Source organism: Nannospalax galili, unplaced genomic scaffold (assembly GCF_000622305.1).
Source record: "Nannospalax galili isolate Female #2095 unplaced genomic scaffold, S.galili_v1.0 scaffold215, whole genome shotgun sequence".
Classification (NCBI taxonomy): Eukaryota; Metazoa; Chordata; class Mammalia; order Rodentia; family Spalacidae; genus Nannospalax; species Nannospalax galili.
Genome location: NW_008338533.1, coordinates 5,854,798 through 5,878,833, shown reverse-complemented (window position 1 = coordinate 5,878,833; position 24,036 = coordinate 5,854,798). Strand labels below are relative to the sequence as shown.

The 24,036-nt window shown below is 44.5% G+C and overlaps 1 protein-coding gene across 4 annotated transcripts in view; it reads right to left on the bottom strand.

Moving 5' to 3' along the window:
* Window positions 1-24,036, bottom strand: part of Znf385d (zinc finger protein 385D) — a 997,469-nt gene that overhangs the window by 64,458 nt on the left and 908,975 nt on the right. For all 4 annotated transcript variants that reach the window (XM_008833156.1, XM_008833158.1, XM_008833159.1 and 1 more), the window contains one exon: window positions 14,034-14,190. In XM_008833156.1, coding sequence (XP_008831378.1) covers window positions 14,034-14,190 — 157 coding nt within the window. The remainder of the gene's footprint in view (window positions 1-14,033; window positions 14,191-24,036) is intronic.

Genomic DNA, 24,036 nt, shown 5'->3' with positions numbered 1-24,036 from the left:
CCCCCACCCCGCTCTTCCTTTTTTAGTTTCCTCTCTCCCACATTTTCTCTTTTCATTTTTTTCACATTTCACGTCACTCTTCACTCAGTAGATCAAATAAGTCTTCGTGTTCAGCACCATCAACTCTGCAGTTTACGGAGGCTTCCAAACGTAATGGCACAAACAGAGGCGTTAGGTGCGCACACATACCCACACTAGAGAATGTTTACACATACAAGAACACGTATGACAATGGACAAGGCAACCATACAGGGCACTATAATTAAAGAACAATGACCAAGCATCCCTCCTCACGGTATGATGCATGTGCTGGTCGCAGCCTGAGTCAAGCTGGATGCTCTGGAGCTGGATGCAATCCCAGTTCCTGCATGTCCTCACCCAGGGTAAGAACTTTACTTCTCCCTTCTTTATCATGTTAAATTTCTTCTAATCTTCCTGGCAGCCAAGAGCACAAAAGAAGCCAGGTGTCATTAGAAAGAAAAATGGTACCAGCTCCTTGGGGCTGTACTAGGAACTTGTACCTGATAACCAAACATGTCTAGCAATAGAGAAGAGACTCTGCCACCCCGAGACCTTGAAAGCAAGAGCCTCAATCTTTCATTTTAATGATTTATTTTATTGTACATGTATGCATAGGTGTGTGCCTGAATGCTTGCATCTGAACTTGTGTGCTGGTGCCTGCCAAGGCCAGAAGAGGGTGTCAGATCTGCTGGAATTACAGTAGGGTGTCAGCCACTTAGTGTGGGTGCTGGGAACAGAACCTGGGTCTTCTACAGAAGCAGCGATGCTCCTAACCACCTAGCCATCTCCTCGGTCCCCCAAGCCCTTGATCTTGAAAAGAAGAGCATCACAACCATCGGATGACTCCTGAGTTGTATGAAAACAGCAAAGATTTCTCTCTTTCCCCTCTGGCCCTTGGTCCACCTCTTCTTCTTCCTGTCCAGCCACTTTAAGGAAGGATTACAATTGTGCATAATATCTCTTCTAAGCTTCCTGGAAATAAGGGCCAAAGGGTAAAGACGAGTGTCATTGACAAGGAATCTACCCAGTTATCCTGACTTTCAGCCTTCAGTGTTCCACAGGCCACGGCTCTGCGGAAACAGGGTGAAACGTTCAAGAGCCGGGGATGTGGACAGACTTGGGCCCACTGGCCAGTTTGCTGCTTCAGCCTTGGCTCCTTTCTTAGGGCAGTGTTTTTAGAGCATGAATAAATCTAATAGGCTTCAGCTCCCTGGAAGGAAAGTTCTAGCTTTTATTTGTTTAATCTCTCCAAAACAGTCCCAAAGCATTACCTGGAGGCAGAAGGCAGAATTGGATTTCTGGTCCCAAAGGACAGGCCGCTGCTGCGGGGGTTAGCCTGAAGATCTGGTACCTAGCATCTGCATTGCAGTGTGAGTCTGTTAATACCCTGGTGAGCGCTCAGCAGTACGAGCTCAGCAATGCCACTTAGTGGAAAAAAAAAAAAAAAAAAATTGTTTTTTTTTTTTTTTTTTTTTTTTTTTTTGCTTTTAATGGACTGAAACCAGTTGAAATGCTTCTAAATAATAATGCAATTTTTTCTTGTAGTTGATAGAGAAACACACTCACAGACACACACACACACGCACACAGAGGACACGGGCTCCAGCGGGGTCTGCACCAATAGCTCCTAGGGTCTAGCAGTGTCTAGAGACCACAGGGTCCAGCAAGTCCCAAGAAAGGCTGCAGATGAAACTGGCGTCTCAGCCACATAGATAGAACTTCGATGGCTACACCATCAACTTTCCCGGGACTATTAAATCAGTGGAGCAAAAAATGGGCACATTTGGTTCATAGAGAGGGCCGGGTAGAGGAGAGATGAGGGATGGAAATGGCCCGGCAGCTGTCTCGGGCCCGCGTATCAAGGTGCATGGTCCGAAGCACTCTCCTGAGACCTCTAATGCAGGGAGTGGCTCACTGAGCACAGAAATGGGAGAACTTAGGTGATGGAGTTTTAAAGACTTCCTTCATTCTTTCTCTTCCCAGATGGGCTGTTTCTATCTATTTTCGGATCTGTGATGTCAATCCAAGCAGCTAATGTACTCATTTCTGTGACATTTTTGCCTCTGTGACACCTGCCAGGTTTTGGCATCAGTAGTCAATGCTGGGCTTTTCCAACTCAAAGACCTCCTCTGTCCATCTGCGTGCCCCGTGCAGCCGGCTGGCCTTGGGGTGTAGAGGGAACCAGATTTGAGAACTGTGAGGACCTCCTTGTTGAAACTTGTGTGCCCTCAGCATCAGCAGCATCCCGGTCCACTTTGAAAATGACTTTCTCATGACCTTTCAGCCTCTCCGGATTTGGACCTTGACCTTCTCTTGACCACTCAACACTGTCCTCTGAGCTTCATAAATGTTCCTGCACTTTCTGCCTCACAAACATTGCCCTGGTTTCCAATAGGATAGAGAAAATGGATGCTGTGGCTTTGGAGGATACACAAATGAACTCAGCACCAGCCTGGATCCCCCTGGGTACCCAGACTCTGTGCTCTGAAAGGCCTTGGTCATGAGCAAGGAGTGGTTACAGGTAGATGCTGAGGCAGCAGCCCTGGCTGATGCCCCAGCCTTAGGTGAAAGGGACACCACACAGCTCTGCTCAACTGTAATACAGGACAGACTCCATACTCCCTATCTCTAGAAGAACTCCTGCTTGATCCTGCTTGATCCCAGACAACCACTGGCATCATGAGAGACACTAAGAGGTGGGGTTTTGCTACAAATTTTGATTTACGTTGCATACATGGACAATTGCACCCACCATTAGGGAGCTGAATATATGGATGCTTCTAGACTAGAGAGTCTCAAAACCTGCCAAGAAGGTGAATCAGACCTGCTGCCTCTCACAGTAATAAAGTTTTATTTAGACACAGCCATATTTATTAATTTTTGTTGTCAAGGACTGCCTTCAGGAAGTAGTACAGGAACTGTGCTGTTGTGAGAGATGCTAGACTATCACTGCCCGGCCCCCTGAAGAAAGCGAAACGCTAAGCCCCGAATACACAAACAGATGACTTTCTACTTTAAACGGTTGTTACTTATCGTGTCATAACCTGACACAGCAATGTAGAATTTCACATTTAATTTGCACAGTACAAGTAATGGCACACACGCAAAAGTGTGTGTATGCTCTCTCACAATCTCTTCTGGATTACGGAGACAGCTGATACAGTCAGAAACTCCTGACTTTCCAGAACTTTACAACGTTGGGCAGGATTCTTACAAGATAAAGCAAAGCTGATTGCAAGGTTTTAAGTAAAGGCAAATATTCTTAAAACCTACGTCTACATTGATTCAAACTGATGAGGAGTTGCCCACAGATGGAAACAGCTTGATAGATTCTAAATGTGCTCCTACAGGAAAAATAACACTGTTAATCAAGTCCCATTTGACTGCTTTATTTCACCACTCTGTGCATTATAGAAGTGAAGTTTCATAGCTACAGCCCAGAAACCTATCTGGCATCCTCTCAATAACTGTAAATGTGATAGATGTTAGTTTCCTTTTTAAGAAAGATTTATTTTTTAACTTTATGTATATGTGTGCCTATGTGTGTATACGCACATGTGGTATGTGGGCCAGGAATGCTAGAAGAGACGGTCAGATTTCATGGAGCCGTAGTGACCGGTGGTCGCCAGTCCCCTATGTGGTTGCTAGGAACTGAACTCAGGCCCTCTGCAACAGGAGAGGGTGCCTCTTAACCACCGAGTCCAGTCTGTTAGTTCCCTTTTGAATAAACGACAGAAATGCCTCATGGATTTGAGAGTAGTGAGAATTGCTTCTATCATTGTTCCATCTACAGATATTAGATCAGTTTTTACCATAAGAGCATGGAATCTTGTGAGAATCTTGTGAAAATATTGGATTCCACAGGAGACACATTTTTATCTACAGTTGCTACAGCAAAACACAATTTTATCAAAAGTGATTTAAACAGCCATTCATTCCTCTGGACACTGAGAACTTTCCTCTGCCTCAAACATGAAAGCTGGTATATTTTAGTATCTGGAAAGAACCGGAATACAGACCCCCATGTCCCTAACATAGTTTCCATGCTGTTTGGTAAATGATAGATTTATGCTGTTTCCACTAACAAAGAAGTAACTGTTTTCTGCCCCATTTAGGATGCTTACGGCGATGCAAGTTGTTTAAAATTAGGACATAGGTAATTTAGAGAGAACTCTTCACATGGTGTGTTTTATTATGTTTATGCGCTGAGTATAGAAGATGGACACACACACATATTAGACACTTTCAACAGGTCCAGGTTTCAGGGCAAGTATTTATAGCAACACCCTTTGGAGTGTGTAAGGGTTTGCAAAATGAGAAGAAATGTCCTGAATCATCTAAAAAGCCTGGTGATACCCACCAGGGACCAAAATTGGAGTTTGTGTTAACAAGGATTATGGGGGATTAAGTGTTTGGCTGTGTAAGTGCAGACAGCCAGGCGAAAGACTGGAGGAGTGAGAACTCAGCTTTGCCTTGTAGGAATTTAACTACAGTCAAGTTTCTCCACACAACACCTCACTTCCTTATCTGTAAATTTCTAAGACTTAGGTACTTTCCTAACCTTTGCCAGCCTCCAGCACAGACCTTTCAAATGATCTTATCAGAGGTTTTAAAAGTTTTCCATCTTGCTCATTGTCATGAGCTGCTGGAAGTCAGGCGCTCCTAGGAAAGGCCCTGCAAACATGGAGTCCTCACTTGGAGTGAGCTAAATGAAGGAGCACTGTGGTGCAGATGGTGGTGGGTAAACGTTCTTGCCAATGAGCTGGATGATTGATTTCAATCTCCTAGACCCATATGATGGAAGGATAGAACTGACTCCCCAAAGTCATCCTCTGATCTCCACAAGCACATCATCACACACACACACACACACACACACACACACACGCACGCACACACATACACACCAAGTAAATTACGTTTTAAAACATGAAGTATGGCATCAAAGGAATGATTTGGGGGAAGTGCATACCTACCCTTGATATTAAGATTAAAGTACAGTGTTGTGCCCTCATGTGTGGCACTAGGCTTCCAACCCAGAGCCTTGCGAATGCGGGACAAGCACCGTAGCACTGGTCTATGTACCCAGCTCTCTTGGATCTTTTTTATTTTCGAGAGGGTCCCACTAAATTTCCCAGGCTGACCTTAACCTCGAATTCTCCTGCTTCGGGCTCCTGAATAACTGGGATTTTGGACTTCTTCCTCTCATTTGAAAGGGTGATTTCAGTTACTATAGACATCAAAGGCACTTTTTTTTCTGCTATTTTCTCCCAAGAAATCATTTCCTAATGACAAAGATACTGTCGTTGCTACAGTACCTCACATATTGCACGACTATGGATGGATGAATGGAGCAAGGACACGAGATGGGGTTAGTCTCTGTCTGAAGTCTCATGCTGTGATTTCTGTTCCACTTTGGATACTAGCAGTCCTCCATAACACAAGTTCTTTAAATTTGGAACTCATCAATTTAGAGAGAGCTCTTCACAGAGTGTGCTCTATTTTGTTTATGCAAAGAGCATGAACAATTGGAGATACACACACACAAGATACTTTTAGCAGTTCCAAGCTTTAAGACACAATGTAGAATGCATTTAGAGTAACACCCTTAGTGGTGTGTGATGCTCTGTCTAAAATATAAAGATGTCAAAAGAGGTCTAGGGTTTATAGATCAGCTGTAGAATGCCTGCTTTGTATTCTCAAGGCCCTGGGTTTGGTCCCCAGTACTCGAGTGAAGGTCGAGGAATTTTCCCCACAGACTCTCCTCTGTCCTAGGAAGGCAGGAAAAGAGAGGTTGGACAAAGCACAACACAAGGTCCCAATGGGTCAGGACCCTTTCTGTTACTGATCTTCAAACTGGACCTCTTCCAGGCACCATCTATTAGTCTGAGGGTGACTGGGTTGAGCAATCATGTCAGTGAAGCATTGCCAAGGCTGTCCCAAATGTAGTCATAACAAAGTAAAGCCAAGTAGGAGCTGACTGTGTCCTGGCTAAGTGGAGCCCCTCTTCCTAGTGGAGTCAGTGTGCCCTCTGGATCCATATTTACTTCAATACCAGTATCAACCACTTGAAGTTCAAAGCAGTCAATCTGACTCAGTAGAGATTTTTAAAAAATATTCTTAAGTTTCATTAGAAACTGAAGCAGCCCAGTAATTTAATGATAAATCCAAATGCAGTTAGAATAGAAAGTAATTGCAGCCTACCTCTGGGAAATGCTCAGCCCAACGGTAACTTATTCAAATTTCGAAATCTGCTGGATGTTAACTTTGATTCGTACTACGAAGAAGTCAGATACAGTAGAGTTTAGCCAGTAAAACTTATTGACTATCCACATTCAAACTGTGGGCATATTTTTGGAGTGTGTTGGTTTTACTGCTAATAGAATTCTTGGGCTATCTTTTCAGAAAATAGTGCATCATTATGTACTGAAGTCTTTGAGTGTCAAACTTTACCCATGGTTAGGACCAAGATGATGAACGTGTGTGCTCTCTGAGGAGTTGAAATGTTCATGGAGTGGACAAACAAGGGGATCGATCATCTGAGAACATGGTATGACTCAGCTTGCACAGAGATCTCGAAGATAGAATCAGCCAGGGAGGAGTGGGTAGGGGTTTGTTCAAGGTGGTATGTGCAGACGCATGGTACGTGCAACTTTCCACATCACATATGATGCCTGTACAGCGAGCGTGGGAAGACAGTTGAAGGAAGTTCCTGCACACCAGGCTTCTGATCCTCCAGTGTCTTTGGTGTTGGGCTGGAGATGAGAAGACATGGGGAGGGTAGGAAAAAAGGACAGGAAAATATCTCCCAGCATCTTCTGGAGTTTGGAATGTAGAAGAGAATGTCTTGTGTTGGTTTACATTAAAATAGCTGTTTCAGTTTGGGTTTTGCTTGTTCTAAGAACTCAGCAGAAGCCCAATGAGCTCTGGCTTTAGGAAACAGGCAGCTGGAAAGTCTCTTTTTGTGCCTACCTGCCAGCACTGTTCCCTGCCTGTGTCTGTCTTCAGTTTGGAGACAAATTTCTCTAATGGTCCACATGTTGTCTAGTGTCCTCCTCTGTCGCTATGTCACATCTGATCACCGATCAACTCCTCTGTTACATCTGTGATTTTATTTTACAGCTGAAATTTTTCACAATATAAGCTTATGCCTATTCAATCCAACTCCAAACCTGGCATAAAATGGGGAGAAGTTCTTCCATGAACATGCACAGAGACAGATGTTTCCAGAAGTGTGACAGCTTCAGATAAAGCCGCTGGAAATTTTAATTCAGTTTTTAAATTTTATACTGATGTCTGTGCCTCATAGACAAGATAGGTAGGGAGTAGACACAGGAAGGGTGCCCAGTTAATCATTCATTTTGTAGAGCTGATATTTTTAGTGAAGGCAGATCACACACACACACACACACACACACACACACACACACACACACACGAATACAGGGATACAAGCATGCACATGCTCTTAGGGAGTTTCAAGGAAAACCACCCCCCAAAAATCCCACTGTGAAATGCTGAAAGTTCAAACTGAGGGCAACTGGGGCATAGCTGTAGCAGGGAGAGGCTTTGCCCATCTCCTTATCTGTCTAGGGACAGTCACTGCAAAGAGAGACCTATGTTATTAATTCCTCCTCCAGGAATCCATCAACCAGGGAAGACTGTGTCCTGTTACAGGAGAGGAGAGAAAGTCAGAGTCATACTCAGAGGACTTTGTCCTAAGCCATCACTCATTCTGGAAGAGAAGTTCATCATTTCCCAACTCTTAACTAACCTCTGAGCTGCCTATCTCGTGCCTCGTTTGTCCCTCTGAAGAGGACATAAAAGCTCTAGATGTCATCGGGGCTTGGCCAGTCCCTTTTCTCTCGCATGTACCCATGCCTTCCTATTAATCTGCCAACTGTTAGTTTATTTCAAAGGCTAAATGCTCCCAAGGGATAGGGAAAATATTATGTCCCTCAGGATATGCACATGTACACATGCAGGGCACGGATGATGTTGATGCAGACTCTGACGTAAAACGATGCCCTAATTTATCAGCTCAGTCTCGGTGCCCCCTGCCCGCTGCCATGCACCCCACATACCAAGGCCAGAGTGGAGCTGATGGCAGAGTCTGTGGGCTGAGACTCCAGGAGCTTTGCCTGCTCATTAGCACTGAGGGAGACAACTTATCCCTGTCAAGAGGAACAATCCACTGCGCTGTTCTCCTGTGATTCGGGAGTGGGTTTATGTAATGCATCTAGGTCAAAACTTTCATCAGCCCTATCCAACCAGCAAAATGCCATTTATCTTGATTTCCTCATGTTCGAAAAAGAGCGGAATTAATTTCTGTTATTTTCATGTCACTCTCGAAGTGCAGTTTGGTACTGCTGATAGTTATACAAAGATCCTGGAACCACAATATTCAAGGAGGTGTTAGTCCCCCCCCCCGGTCCTGAATTTTCTTTCGTTTCTTTTATTTTTTTAATCTCTCTTAAGATCTGTTAGCAGCACATTCTGCTGACACTTCAACAATACACCTTGATGAGGGAGCACTTGACAAAATCTCTTCCTTTGACCAATCTCGAGCCAGTGCTCACAGGAAACACTCGAGGCACAAACAGGTCCACAAAGGTGCTTATACTCCCGTGTGGGATGCCACCCATAGGATCCCTCATCTTAGAAGTGAATGTCTCAGGGGGACTTTGCTTGGGAGACTGAGTCAGAAAAGAACAAGCCGGGAGCCAGAACAATCTCCACATGCTTCAATGCTGATAGATCAGTCATCAGATTTCTACGTCAGTGGAAGTGCATCTTTGAATGGCTTTAGATTTCAATAGAACTCCTTGCCAAACTAACTGCCTCTCTTCTTACAGAAAAGCAGGGTTGCTTAGAAAGGCCTGCTCTCACCCAGTACTTCAAAGACAGGCATCAAGAGAGACTCGCACACAGACGTGGTCTGTGTGTACAAAGTTTACATTTGTGTATTAATAGACCGTACCACATCACATTGACAAATATATAATACATGTGTGGGAGACACTTGGCTTCCTGAAGGCAAGCCCAGGCTGGGCTATTCCGTTCAGTATTTGAGATGCTTGAAGCCCAGGTCAAGAAGAGCCATCTCTTCCCACCTCCCTAATGACACAGGTACAAAAGCTGGTTTGTATTTGTTGTCTACCGAGAACTAACTGCTTGTCTGTCTGTTTTCTGAGTGACACAGAAGTTGGTTTCTCCATGAAAACTATTCTTTGACCACCCTTTCCACTAGTTAACAAACTGTCATCACGTAGCAGCTACCTAAATCCAAAAGAAAGTGACACCAGCTCCTCACTCTACTCGACACTGGGTCTGATGTGAACGTATGGGTAAGGTGATGATGCTTGGGGAAGAGTCTAGACTGTGGCCTCAGCATCGTCAGGCCTTGCTCACTGCCCAGTCACTGGCTACTGGTTTACGTCAGCTACCCTCTCTATCGGGAGTCTATCCTGCACGTCCTTGAGTGTATTTTGTGAAGTGCAATAAAAACGGAGAACGAGTGATGAATCCTCAGCAGATTCTGTTCCTTTATGTGGAGATGATCTCAACAAGAGACTCAAAGGCATTTTATCCTTGGCACCTCTGGGATGTATGAGTACAAGAGCCCCAGAACACAATTTTAAACTTAAAGAAAAATAAGAAAACAGAAAGAGGGAAATGAACACAGGATGGCCGAGTCATGAGAGGGAAGACCACAAATTTAAATTGTGACTTAGCTTCATCTAATCAACATATTTGCAACTCACTAAGACTTGACAGAGAGAGTTATGTAATGAACTCAGAGGAAAAACATTCTCAGACCTTGCCAATTAGAGGATTTGAGTAAACTGTACACTCAGTAGGCTAATTAACTTCTGATTGATAGTCACTGAAGGGCCATTGCAAATGTCAAGCATTCTCCACCTGTGCAACTGGGAGATCCCAACAAACAGAACAAAACAGAAAATACGTCTTTAGGGGCTATGCTTGATGAACTTTCATTAAAACTTGCAAGTCTGAAATCTAATGACCAATCTCACCCTTGGCTTAGTAAGAAGCACTGATATCAACAGAGACGTCTGAAGGGAAAGTATGGCTAGCAGGCTTACTGAGCCTCATTTCAATCGCAAAACCACCGAAGTCACTGCTGCAAGTTTTACAGCTGTTTACTTACCGTCTTTGCTAGAAACACTACTCTGTAAAAGGATTCATCAAGTGTGACCTCCCAAGGAGGAGGTCATGTTGACATGAATGAAGGTTCAGACATAAAAATTGTATTTCATAAACAATGCTATAAAATAGTTCGAAGAATGTAGTCTTATGGGGGGGACACTGATTTCAAAGACAAAGGTCAAGAGAAAGAGCAAAGGGAAGCTGGTACAGGCACTGGAGGGGTAGAGAGGAGGCTGTGGCCATCCCACGGCTGTCCGTGGTTCAGACATCTCACTCATGAGGCTCAACATAAAGTGAGGATTCTAAATGATTAAATGCTGTGGACAAGCTGTGGATTCTGGGGATTGAACTCAGGTCATCAGCTTGGTGGCAAGTGTCTTAAGGTACTGAGCTGTCTTATTGGCTCAAATGTTAAGACCCCTTGTGGGGAGGGGGCAAGCACTCACATAGCCCGTGGTGCCCTTACTATGTTGCTAAGGTTGGCCTGGAACTCCTGATCTTCCTGCCTCCACCTCCCAAGTGTTGGGATTTCAGGCCTGTGCTACCATGCCCAGCTGAGGAAGCTTTTCAAGTTTTATTTTTTAAATTTGCTCAATATTGGTAAAGGTAAACTGTCTCGGTTAGTGCGTGGGGAGACAGGGAGGGATTAGAACGGGCCTAGAGACATCTAAGAGGCATAGTAGCCGAGGCCAGGGCAGAAAGGAGATGACTGCTCCCCAGTATCTCCTCCCTTCCCTGGAAGGCCCATCCCATGCTCAGGGCAGTCAGGCCCTGTCATGGAAATTGCCAGTAAAAATTGGGAGGAATGTGATGTGTCACTTCCATGGAAAATCAACTTTATGGACTTAGGATGCATGGCCCTCTTTTCCCACTGGTCTAGGATTAGCAAGGGGCAGCTAGGGGCAGCCCCAACAGCCCGGCCCTGGTGCTAAAGTCACAGGTAAAGAAACAACACAGCTGAGAGGTTGAGTGATTACAAATGAGCATCTGTGAAGGCTGCTCAGATCTGGGGACTGTGGTGTCAGCGACCCACTGGTGTGATTGCTGAACCACAGGAATGCAGGAGAGCCCTCAACACAGAACGGAAAGATCGGGGATGGTATTATAAAGTCCTTAATCAGGAGACTCTGCGCCTGTCATTTCGTTGAGGAAGAAACACCACTATCTACATTTTTTAAGTTAATGTGATATAATTTCCTTGTTATTTTTGTTGTTTGCTCTGCATTTTTTAAAAAAGGTATTTTTATGAGTGTGAGTATATTGCCTACATGTATGTAAGTGTACCCATATCATGCAATGCCTGTGTAGGTCAAAAGAGGGCACTGAATTCCTCTGGAAGTGGAGTTATGGACACTTGTTAGGCGCCATGTGGGTGCTATCTCCAGGTCCTTTGCAAGAGCAGCGAATGCTCTAACCACTGAACAATCTCTCCAGCTTAGGATTTCTGTATTTTAAGGAGAATTCAGGATAACTCAAATACGGTGCTGGAGAGATGGTTCAGTTGTTAAGAGCAGTGGCTGCTCTTATAGACAGCCTAAGTTGGGTTTCCAGCACCTGTCCAGTGGCTCAAAACTGTCTAACTCCAGGGGATCTGACACCCTTTCTGACCTCCATGGGCACCTGTACTCACCACATGTACAGACACACACATATACAGATAATTACAAATAATGCTATTGATTTTTAAAATGTTAGAGTGGGAAAACTGAGGCAATTAAAAACGAAGGTCTTAAGTCAGGCATGGTACATGCCTTTGATTCCCGGAGGCAGAGGCAGGTGGATCTCTGTAAGATCAAGGCCAGCCTGGACTACATAACTAGTTCCAGGCCAGCTGGGGCCACAAGGAGACCCTGTCTCAAATATTCCAATAAATAAATAAATAAACAAACAAATAAATACATTCTGGACACTGTGCATCAAGTTCACCTCTTTCTTCTCCCCGATTATCTTCTCTGCACTAGAAATTATTGTGAAATGAACGCTATAGCCCTATGGTTTGAACACTTGGTCCCTAGTTGGTGGCACTATTTGGGGAACTTATGGAACTTTTAGGACATGGAGGCTTGTTGGAAAAAGTTTGTCCCTAGTCCGAACTGCCTTGCCCCACCCCACTTCCGGTTTCCTCTGCCTGCTTCCTGCTTGCACTGGAGGCATGAGCTTTCAGCTTCCGGCTCTGCCTGCTGCCCCATCGATCCTGCCAGACTGGGTGCTAGCCGTCTGGAATAAAAGCCCAAATCAACGTTTTCCTTGGTTGCTTTGGTCATAGCATTTTATTTTATCACAGCCACAGGAAAGTGACTAAACAGAAAGCAATTTGCATTTCTATGTGACAAATGTGGCTTTGGGGGTCCCTCTCTGTGCCCTGATATCTGACAGCAGAAATTACACCCCCAACTCTCCTCCCATGACTCACTCCCTTAGAGCTGCCAAAATCAAGCAGCGAGCCTTTAATTACTAGAAAAGAAACACCTTCCCTGTAACGTTTTGCATGTACATTAATAAAATAGCGCAACTCCCCTCTCATGCTAGACACAAAAGTGACTACGAAGGACCCCGAGCCCCACACCTGCCCACCCTTCAGTGATGGCACCAACTTGGGTCTCTCAGAGAGCCACTGAAGATATTACTTATAACCCATAACATATCAGGGTGGGTTCTAGCGCCAAGATGACGGTTGCTTGCAGCCTCCGCATGGGAAGCTCACAGGGCTCTCAGGGAAGGGTTCATCCACCGGGGAAGCAGACATTCAGTGTGGCATGGGAACTCACTGCCTCCTTTCCATTCATATAGTAAGAATCACCCCAGGTCCTTGGAGCAGTGTGCAAGTGTCCATGGAGACTACAAAGTGCAGCAGCTAAAGTATTGTTAAGCACTGTAAGAATTTATCTGTTATATTTAAGAGTCTCTTCTAATTACACTTTGTGAATGAGAATATGAACATTTTCTTCTCTTAAGCTATTTGTATAGACTGGAAGGTACTGATCTCACTAGCTCCATGTCCTAATTCTAGAAAGTTATTTACTGCAGGTTTATCCCCCATTCATGCAGGACTGTTATGTAAAATCTAAGGACCAGTGGTCTCGTATTTCAAATGCCAGCTTAGGGAAACCCACAGGCGTCCCAGCTGTGAATAATCTGGTCCTTTGCAGGAGGTACCCTGTGGATCATTCAGAGCTACCCCATGGACCATTCAGAGCTACCCCATGGACCATTCAGAGCTACCCCATGGACCATTCAGAACTACCCCATGGACCATTCAGAACTACCCCATGGACTATTCAGAGGCCATGATTTCACTATGAAGACTGTTACAATAACTGATTATACCAAGGACACTTACCTGTGTACGCAGAGGGAAAAGGTTACCCAGCCACTGCCAGCCAATCATACAGCCACATCTTAAAACAACACAGGACTTGGAAGTCATGAGCAAGCATAAAGGCTGTTGGTGATAATGGTCTGGCAGGGCTTTCTCCATGCATTTGGAAAACTTAGCTGTGCATGGACAGTTAGAGCAAATCACCATGCATTTATAAGCTGGTGTGTATAGGGTGCATAGGAAACACACTGAAAATGTGTACTTCTCAAAAGTTGGGGGCTGTGTGTGGCTTCCAGGGGATTTATGACAACTGGGCTCCTCTAAACAGTCACAGGACCATTACAAATGCAAAATCCGTTTCGTAACTAGTGACTGTCTTAAGGGTGCTGGGAAACAGGAGGAAACGGTTACCATTCCACAGAAAAATGGCTTCCAGTGTGAGTCTATGAGGCAGGCACATAATCAAACAGACAAAGGAGGGGACTCGAAACAGCAACCAGGACAACAGAGCTCATGGCTTAACCTGTTTTGTCAGAGCTGGTGGTGATGGCTGTGAGGGAGGCGAAGGCAGTCTTTGCGCTGTCCTTGGCACTGACAGATCTCTGCTTACTTTTCATGGCGTCCAGGGCTTTGAGCTTCTTGGCATGCTTCGTGCCTTTGTAGTGGGCCGCAGCCTGGCTCTACAAAGGAGAACAAAATGAACCATGCAATCAGGCTCACTGCTAAAGCGGCATTCTCTGCATTACTGCAAACACAGGCTCTCTTTCAATAACAGGTACCGTTCGAGCTAATGCTGGTCGTGGCCAAACAGAGGGGACTTTACTTTAGAACGATGCTTGGAAAGAAATAGGAATCTAACTTAAACCTTAGGGGAATGAAGAAGTGCTCAGTTGCTTCTACTAAGAGAGATGTAGCTCAGCACTAACATATCAGCATGTTCTGTTTGGACTGGGGGAAAGAAGAATGCAAACCTGTTTGCTCTAGTTTTGTCACCAAAGACACGGAGCGCCCAAAGATTAATAAGAGCTCTAGAAAAGAGCAGCTCTTACCTTGGCTCAGAAAATATGTTTTCTTTTCCTACACAGTGACTTATCAATATAGTCCCCATAGGGGTTTACAGAGAAGACTCACATATAACGGGGTGTGGGGGTGTGTGCCCTGGAGACTGAACATGGCACCTGGAACGCAAACACAAGCCTGAAGTCCGGATGGACCACAGAGAAGCAGGGAGATTTCCTGACACTTTCCTTCCGCTTCCTTCCTGCCCGAGGACATCTCAAGAACCGCAAGGTGGCATGTCTCTTTCGATGTATGAATGGTTTGTGATCAGGAGACTCTGGTCTCTAACAGGGTCAAGGCCATCTCAAGCCTGTGGCTTTTGAGATTCTGTTTTAAATGATGATATGTATTTCTTAAATTCATTTACCTTATTTTGGAGGAAGGGGTTATTGAGAGAGTCTCACTACACAGCTCAGACTCATCTGGAACTTGAGAGCCTCCTGTCCTGGCCTTCCAAGTGCTGGGATGACAGGCAAGCATCACTAACCCTTAAGTATTTTACCTTTTTTTTTGTGTGTGTGTGTGTCTAGAGACACACTAATTGAGATAGAGAGAGTCATCTGTGGCTGGGTGTGGTAGAACACATTTTTAAAAATAATTTGGTTTACATGTTTTTTTTTAAACTTTATTATTTTTATTTTATGTGTTTGCGTGTATTGCCTGCATGTAGGTAAGTGCACCCGTATCCTGCGATGCCCGCAGAGGACAGAAGAGGCTGTTGGATCCCCTGGAGCTAAGGACAGTTGTTAGCTGCCGTGTGGTGCTGGGATTCGAACTCAGGTCTTCTGCCAGAACAGTCAGTGTTCTTAACTGCTGAGCCATCTCTCCAGCCCCAGGAGAACACATTTTTAATCACAACACTCCAGAAGCAGGGGTAAATGGATCTCTGAGAGGCTAGCCTGGTCTACATAGTGAGTTCCAGGTTACCCAGAGCTACACAGTGACATCGTGTCTCAAAAAAATTGATAAAATAATAATTATTAATGTTTATTTACGAGATAAGAGCCTTTACATGAGGGGCTGAATGGTACAAGGAGGGACAAGGAGATTCCTAGGTACCAAGGGCAAACATTTTAAAAGGGTCAGCCCACAGAAACAGAATCTCACAGGACTTCTGTTGGCTCACCAGTCACTTCCCATTGCTAAAACTACACGTTCCATTTTGCTAATAGAAATACCAATCATGTGGCCCTTCATTAGGTCAGCTAGAGCAGGCAGAGCCTTTCAGTCATCACCATATCTTTTAATAAACAAATTTCCACACCTTCATTTGCATCATTCTGAAGGGATGTTCTCAGAGCTCTAGGTACCCTGACTGAAAGAACAATGAACAAGGGAGTCCTGGGTCAGGGACAGACTGAACAGACGGCACGCTCGTGCACCAGACACACATTTCCACGTAACACCCAAAGACATGCTATAGTTCACTGAGAAATCGGGACTAGGTGGCGCCCATCTGATTCCATGTGGGGTGTGGGGAAACCTCTGACGGACAGAACTGTTTTCCGGTTTGTTGGTTCCTGCCCACTTCTGCCTTTTTTTTTTTTTTTTTAGGTTGTTTTGAAAAAGGGGCTCCCTGTAGTCCCCCGTGGCCTGGAACTCACTATGTAGACCAGGCTGGCCTTGAACTCAGAGATTCCCCTGCCTCTGCCTCCCAAGTGCTGGGATTAAAGGCGTGTGTCACCATGCCCAGCTACTTCTGCTTTTGAATCCACCAAGCCATATCTTTGGTGAGCTATAGTCTATACTCAATTAAATCCGCAGGGTAGCTAGTCATCTTCTTTAGGTAACTGCCACATAATATTCCTTGAAACAGAGTGCTCTTCCCCTAGTGATTGATGTGAATGTCTTTATAGTACATATTGGAAATGCAGACTTTGATTCACAGTGCTATCTCTACTTATATTTCCAAAATACATCCCTTTCTGCAGGCAAGGTTGGCCGTGGCCTTGTGGGTGCTGCTGCTGCTGCTGCAGTGCCCTCAGTGTGGGGGTGACAGGCATCCTGCAGCCACTATGCTCAGCTTCAAAATATACATTTTAAAGGCTTCTAGAAAAAAACTACCTCTTCAGTCCATTAGGAGAGGCGTTTCTGTAGTTGAGCATTCCTTGGGTGAACGTCCTTCCTTTTAAAAGGAAGATACTCATTTCATATGAATTCCTACAGCAAAAGAATCAAGGAACTTCCACAAAGACACAAAAGCCCTTCTCTGCACAGGTGCAGCTGGACCAGCGCGCTCCAGGGCACAAAGTGGCTCAGAAAGCACCAGGTGGAGAGAGTGACAGACACAGGATTTAGTCAGCTCCCAGTTGGGGCGTCGGATATTTTGAAATGGAAAACAAAATAATTAAATGCCTACTCACACACACTTGTTCACCAAGCAAGAGCCTTGAATCACTCTGATATCATTTTAGTCCCAGATTACCCAGACATTTCCAAATAGGTAACTAAGGCTCCCCAAATAGAAAAAAAATCAAATGGTGGAAAGGTTTAAAGTGCTATGAAGAGAGTTGGACATTGGAATTTGGGAGAAATGGAGTGCAGAAGGGTTAGGGCATCAGAGGAGACGATGGGATTGTGAGTGTGCAGGTATGTGTTAAAGGGTAAGATAGGCGTACAGATTTGAAAACTAACATGGACCCATAACCCTTCTAGGTCTTCTGAATTTTCTTTGACTCAGATTTAACAGCTATAGAGTTAGGGGATCATTTTGGGCTATTCTAGTATCAATTTCCTATCTACGCCTACAGACTTTGTCATGTCGTGGTCTACCTTGATTCAAGGGTGCAGTGCCTTGTGTGAAGGCAGAAAATCTAGCCAGTCTCCTTGCCACTAGTCCAGATGTCTAGATCCTGGAGTTATCCAGCCACATCTATCTAGTCTTCTAGTGGACAAGGATGAAACCCAAGGAATCCTGCTGAGGGATTTCCAAAAGCATCACTTGGCACAGAGTTGCTTTCTGCCCCTCTGCTTCTGCTCTGGGCACAGGGTGGTGTTGCTGTGCACTGCACCCTGTGCTTCCTGTGAGACTGTAGTGCTTAGTTATCAGTCAGCTCCCCAGTTAAGCCACCCCAGGAACTTGACACCCACAACCCTCCAGAGACAAGCAAATACCCACTTTGAAAAATATTCTGTTTTTTTATTTTGTGTGTATATTGCCTGCATGTGTGTAAGTGCACCTGTGTTATGCAGTGCCTGAGGAGGTCAGAAGAGGGCCTTGGATCCTCTGGAACTGGAGCTATGGGCGGTCTGCACAGGTGCAGCTGGACCAGCGCGCTCCAGGGCACAAAGTGGCTCAGAAAGCACCAGGTGGAGAGAGTGACAGACACAGGATTTAGTCAGCTCCCAGTTGGGGCGTCGGATATTTTGAAATGGAAAACAAAATAATTAAATGCCTACTCACACACACTTGTTCACCAAGCAAGAGCCTTGAATCACTCTGATATCATTTTAGTCCCAGATTACCCAGACATTTCCAAATAGGTAACTAAGGCTCCCCAAATAGAAAAAAAATCAAATGGTGGAAAGGTTTAAAGTGCTATGAAGAGAGTTGGACATTGGAATTTGGGAGAAATGGAGTGCAGAAGGGTTAGGGCATCAGAGGAGACGATGGGATTGTGAGTGTGCAGGTATGTGTTAAAGGGTAAGATAGGCGTACAGATTTGAAAACTAACATGGACCCATAACCCTTCTAGGTCTTCTGAATTTTCTTTGACTCAGATTTAACAGCTATAGAGTTAGGGGATCATTTTGGGCTATTCTAGTATCAATTTCCTATCTACGCCTACAGACTTTGTCATGTCGTGGTCTACCTTGATTCAAGGGTGCAGTGCCTTGTGTGAAGGCAGAAAATCTAGCCAGTCTCCTTGCCACTAGTCCAGATGTCTAGATCCTGGAGTTATCCAGCCACATCTATCTAGTCTTCTAGTGGACAAGGATGAAACCCAAGGAATCCTGCTGAGGGATTTCCAAAAGCATCACTTGGCACAGAGTTGCTTTCTGCCCCTCTGCTTCTGCTCTGGGCACAGGGTGGTGTTGCTGTGCACTGCACCCTGTGCTTCCTGTGAGACTGTAGTGCTTAGTTATCAGTCAGCTCCCCAGTTAAGCCACCCCAGGAACTTGACACCCACAACCCTCCAGAGACAAGCAAATACCCACTTTGAAAAATATTCTGTTTTTTTATTTTGTGTGTATATTGCCTGCATGTGTGTAAGTGCACCTGTGTTATGCAGTGCCTGAGGAGGTCAGAAGAGGGCCTTGGATCCTCTGGAACTGGAGCTATGGGCGGTTGTTAGTTGCCATGTGGGTGCTGGGAATCAAACCTGGGTCTTCTCCAAGAGCGGCCAGTGCTCTTAGCCACTGAGTCACCTCTCCAGTCCTGAAAATAGCCATGTTTAAACCCAAATGATTTTGACATTAAACAAGCAAGTATGCTCATATTGTGTTGTATTTCAGAATTCTATCATCGCCCAAACAGGATTGTTGTACCCACAGAACTGAGCAGAACAGAACTGAGCTATAACAACTGACTTTGAAAGAAATGCAACTGAGGGTATACCGTCACGGAAATCACTGTACGGATCTGAATCTCGGACTAGCACCTGACACCATCAAGTCTAACAGGCGTGATCCCAGAGGCCAGTCCTGTACCACAGGACTTTCTACATCCCTCCTCCACATCCCACTTCTCAGTGCTCAGCCAGACCTCCCCACCTTATCTATCATCCGAGCTGGCTTTTAATCCATATATAGCTACAATTAGTTTTTTTAAGTGGCTAACACTGGAAAGAGGGATGTTGTCTTTAGAACACACATAAACTTTCATTTTATGCACCCAAGTAAAAGACATATTTATGAATTCTTAGCATCCTGAAATTCAATGGGACCTTAACATTGACATATTTCATACAGTAACCACCAATTCCTCATGCACTTCTGTCCTGTATCTTTTATATAATGTGATTTGGTGTGCTTTTCAGTAACAAGGGAATTTGTATGTAAGCTTACACATCTGGTTCCCCTAATCAGTCAATGTTCAGGGATTCATGGCATCTTTGATAGTTTGTGGTATCATGAAACTGGATAATGTATTAAAGTTTTAGCAATACAAATGAATATTAATACCCTGCTGTGACCAGGAGCCATTTCACATTCCTGTGGCACACTGGTTATCAAGGCAGGGGCCTGGCACTGTTAGCACATTAGTGATGGTCTAGGAGTGGGCATCCTCAATGTCTATTCTAGGTTTCCTAAATCAGAAACTACAAGAAGAGGGGTATGATGCAGCTAGTCAGACATTAGTAGGCTTGGAGGTCACTGAGGATAGACAGCCCACCCCGGTGATCGATAGCTTGTAAAACCAGGAATTGAAAGTGTGGTGACTGGTAAAAAAAAAAAAAGACAAAAAAGACAGAGAGATCTGAGTGTGGCTCCAGGTAGAGATATGACGTTAAAAATTTCCCAAAATATTATAAGACTACTATTTATGGAAATATTTCTGGTAAAGAAGAAAGACATACTACCGTATTTTGCTTAAGAGTTAATCCAAATAGCCTGTCAATCACCCAGACAGGCAAACATCTCTCAGGAAAGCTGTGTGTTCAAGAAACTTCACAGGTGGATGACAGTGATCTCTCTGACCACAACCCACCGTCCACTCATGCTGTGGCAGTGCATTCCTTCACACTGGCCTCTCACAGGGTGGGGGCGGGGGGAGGGCAGAGCAAGATCCCACTAAGAGGAGTGTCATAAGCCCTCTGCGTGATTCTGATTCATATTAAAGTTTCTGGACTACTCAGCTTAAATATAAGAGCATTTTCTCCAGGGAGTCGTTTCTTACAAAGGTACCTGCTGGGGCTCAGAAAGTACCACCCTAACAATGGTTTTTGTAAGGATGCCAAGAACTTTAAATTAAAGCAGTCTCAGAACCAAGGTCTCCCCGACCTTGAGCACCTACCCAATGTCACCGCGCACTTGGCACTCTTCCCACAGTACAGAGGCAAACTTTCTTGGAGTTTCTGATTCCCTATTACAGTACTTCGTGTAATACAGCAGAAGATTCACTCTGGGTCCAAGCACCTGGGAAGACTAACTCCTATCACAAGAGGAGACTGACGGTCAGAGACGCCCACCTCAGCCAGGGAGATTTTGGCTTATTACCTACTCTGAGAGTTTCAGCTGTTAAATTATCTGAAAAGTAAGTCACCCTTTTTGTTTGCCTTGAATTTCTTCCCCTTCCCCTCCACAATTAATCTCTAACTTCTCTTACAAATCCCCAAACCCCTATTCCTTTCTATAGGTTAGGGAGCTATCTAAATTTCAACCATCCATCCAGCCCATAGTTTCATATTTTGTGTGAAGAGTACATGTGTACACATAATACATTTCTATGCATTTTCCACTATTACTCTGTCCATGGTCATTTCATTCCACTGACTCAGCCATCAAATCTTCAAAGGCTTTCTTCTCCAAAGTGTATTTATAAGACAGATGCAAAAATCATTTGAAGATTAGCTACACTAAATAGCTACATGTCTAAAAGCATATTATCAGAAGTCTGTTGCCTTAAGAAGTCCTAGTTGGGCCTAGTGGTCCACAGCCTATAATCCCAGCTACCACGAGGCTGAGGCAGAGGGATTGGAAATTCAAAGTCTGCCTGCCTGGACTGAGTGTGAAGCCAGCCTATGCAAATTACTGAGATGCGGTCTCAGAAGTAACCAGCAAAGAGAGGCCTGGAGATACAGTTCAGAGGGACAGCATTTGCTAAGCTCTAAGTTCAGGCACCAGCACCCCCCAAACCTGCACTTTAAAAAGAGAAACAAACAGAGCAAAGGCTGTTGTTCATGGTGGTGCGTGCCTGCCAATAATCCCAGCATTGAGAGACGGAGGAAGGAGGAGGATCAAGAAGTCAAGACCAGCCTGGACTGTGTGAGAACTGATCTTCAAAAAGGGGGGGAGCAATTCCAAAAGGACAAGTCAAAGTGACCCACATCTGAGACTATGTAAGTACACATCTGAACCATATCCGCGTCGGCAGTACCTACTTATATGTGTAGCTATGTATCTGAGGACTTGGAGTCATGAGAGATGAACTGAAAATAGCAAATAAATTTGGAAACTTTACAGTTTTGAGACACCTATAGCTGACTGCCAGGTCCCTGTGAATTTCCTTTTCTTCTGTTTTACCCTTTCCTGGTTTGACCTTTACCCTTTAAGCTAGCTCTTGTTCCAGAGTAAACTCTGACAGCATGATTTTTTTTTTTTTTTTTTTTTTTTGAGACAGGGTCTCCCTGTAGCCTGAGCTGTCCTGGACCTCACTATGTAGACCATGCTGGCCTTAAACTCACAGAGATCCACCTGCCTCTGCCTCCCAAGTGCTGGGACTACAGGAGTGCGCCACCACGCCCGGCGACAGCGTGATTTTAAACTGCTGTCCCTATACTAAGCTTTTCTACGAGCCCAATTGTAGCAACGAGAGGAACCCAAGTACATAATAATAATAAGAGTAATAAGCAAAGCTAAGTCTTGTGCCGCAACTTTTAGAACTTCACTATGACGAACGTGTGTCTAATCCCATTTTGCCTATAGGCACATGACCGAGAACTAAACACGTCTAGGCTTTCTCTTTAGAGCACTCTTTCTCATTACTTGAGGGAATCCTAGGACAGTAGACAAACAGAACCACTCTGGAAAGTTTCCAGTCTTTCCCTGATGCTTCATTTAACAAAATGTCTGGAGAAGAAAGTTAAAGATAGAACAGTGCATTTTCCTGCGTTTCCCTTATGCCTATGAACATGCATTCTCTCACACAACAGCAAAAGGCTTGAGATACATATTTTTAGTACTTAATTACACTCTCCATATAGCATGCTTAATACTTAGTATCTTCTGATTTATAGGTAGGCTGCAACTGACTACGTTAAGAACGATAATGATTTCTTACTGCTGCTGTGTCCTGACGTGAAAAACAAGATTCAGTTAAGTGTATTTGGGAGCTCATCTGATGGATGCTCTCCTGTAAGCCTGTTTCCTTCTGGGCTCTCTGAAACAGAGATGAATAGCAACCTCCAAGAGAAGAGGGGGAGGTTAGTACCACAGCGTGGGCTGGGTTCATCCCACTGTTCAAGGGGAAAAGCTACACAGATATAAAGACGAGGAAGGTGTACACCCTATTTTCCAAGAAACATGAGCAACTTTTATGAGCAAAGAATTGCTGACTAGTTGGGAAAATCCACCTAGTTGGGTCCATTAATCTTGCAGAGTTTCCAGGACACCTATAGACTTGGTGATTGCTAAACATTCGCTAGTTAACAGTTTCAGGCATTTAATGAGAGCCAGGGAGCACGCACTGCCATGAGTCTCTTCCCGTCTCCTGCTGTGGAAGAAGTAACTAGCTCTGTGTATGTGGAACCACACAGCTGCATCCCTAGCACACAGGGCCCTTGACAGGAGGCAGAGGATAAAGGTGGGCTTTGGAAGCTGGCTCTCAAGTCAAATCTAGTTGGAAGGGTTACCAACTCTGGCTAAGTTTGTTCAGTGCTGTTTGAATTGCAGCCAGAGACCTCCAACATGGGCTAAGTTATCCAACTATTCAGTCAGTGAATGGAATTCTGCTCAAGGTGTGATTGTCATACACCTTCTCTAAAGTGTGGGACAGAGTAGACATGATGAATCTAATTACGTTCCAGGGTCAAGTTGTCCTGGGTCTTGTTATTCTGGAAGGAGATGTGTGCATCCTTCAACTAGTTCCAGAATCCTCCTGTAAACCATTCCCACCCGGTCACAGTGTCTGTTCTCCAGTAAGAAACTGGGCTCTGGAAATAATGGGAAGAGCCTTCCTTCTCACTGGCTGAGTGGAAACATTGCAGGAACCATAGTTTTCCAGCTTTTAGGACTAGTTGCCTCTGCCTGGAGCAGACATGTCATCTTCTCTAGTCATGGGTATGAATCCCTTGTCACTTATGCCTTTACTATCGAGGGTTAAGTCTTCATTCTGTCCAGCTGCAGCTCCAATCCCACCACAGAGAGACCTCATAGCACTCATTCTGTCCCTAGGATGAGCTATTCAGCTCCAGAAACTCTCCTATTAAATGCATGTTGAATTAATTTCTCATTTTTATTTTTTAATGGAAACATGCATATGGTGTCTCGATGGATTTGTGTATGAGCAGAGTTCAACCTAACTCTCTGCTGTTTGCTGGCTCTTTGCCCTATCTACTGAACACACTTCAGGGGATTTTTTTTTTATGGCACTTAATGTAGGCAAAGCATCTGGCACAAACACAAACTATTATTTTTTTCTCCGGGAGGAAGCTTATCATCAGCCACAAATTGTGCTATTTATGGGCACTCTCCGCACTCTCTTTGTGGGGAACGAAGCAAAGGGATAATATGGAGATGGTTTGCTTTGCAAAATTTTTAGCAAATAACAGTATTTTTGCTAATTCCAGGAGAGTCTATGAATAATT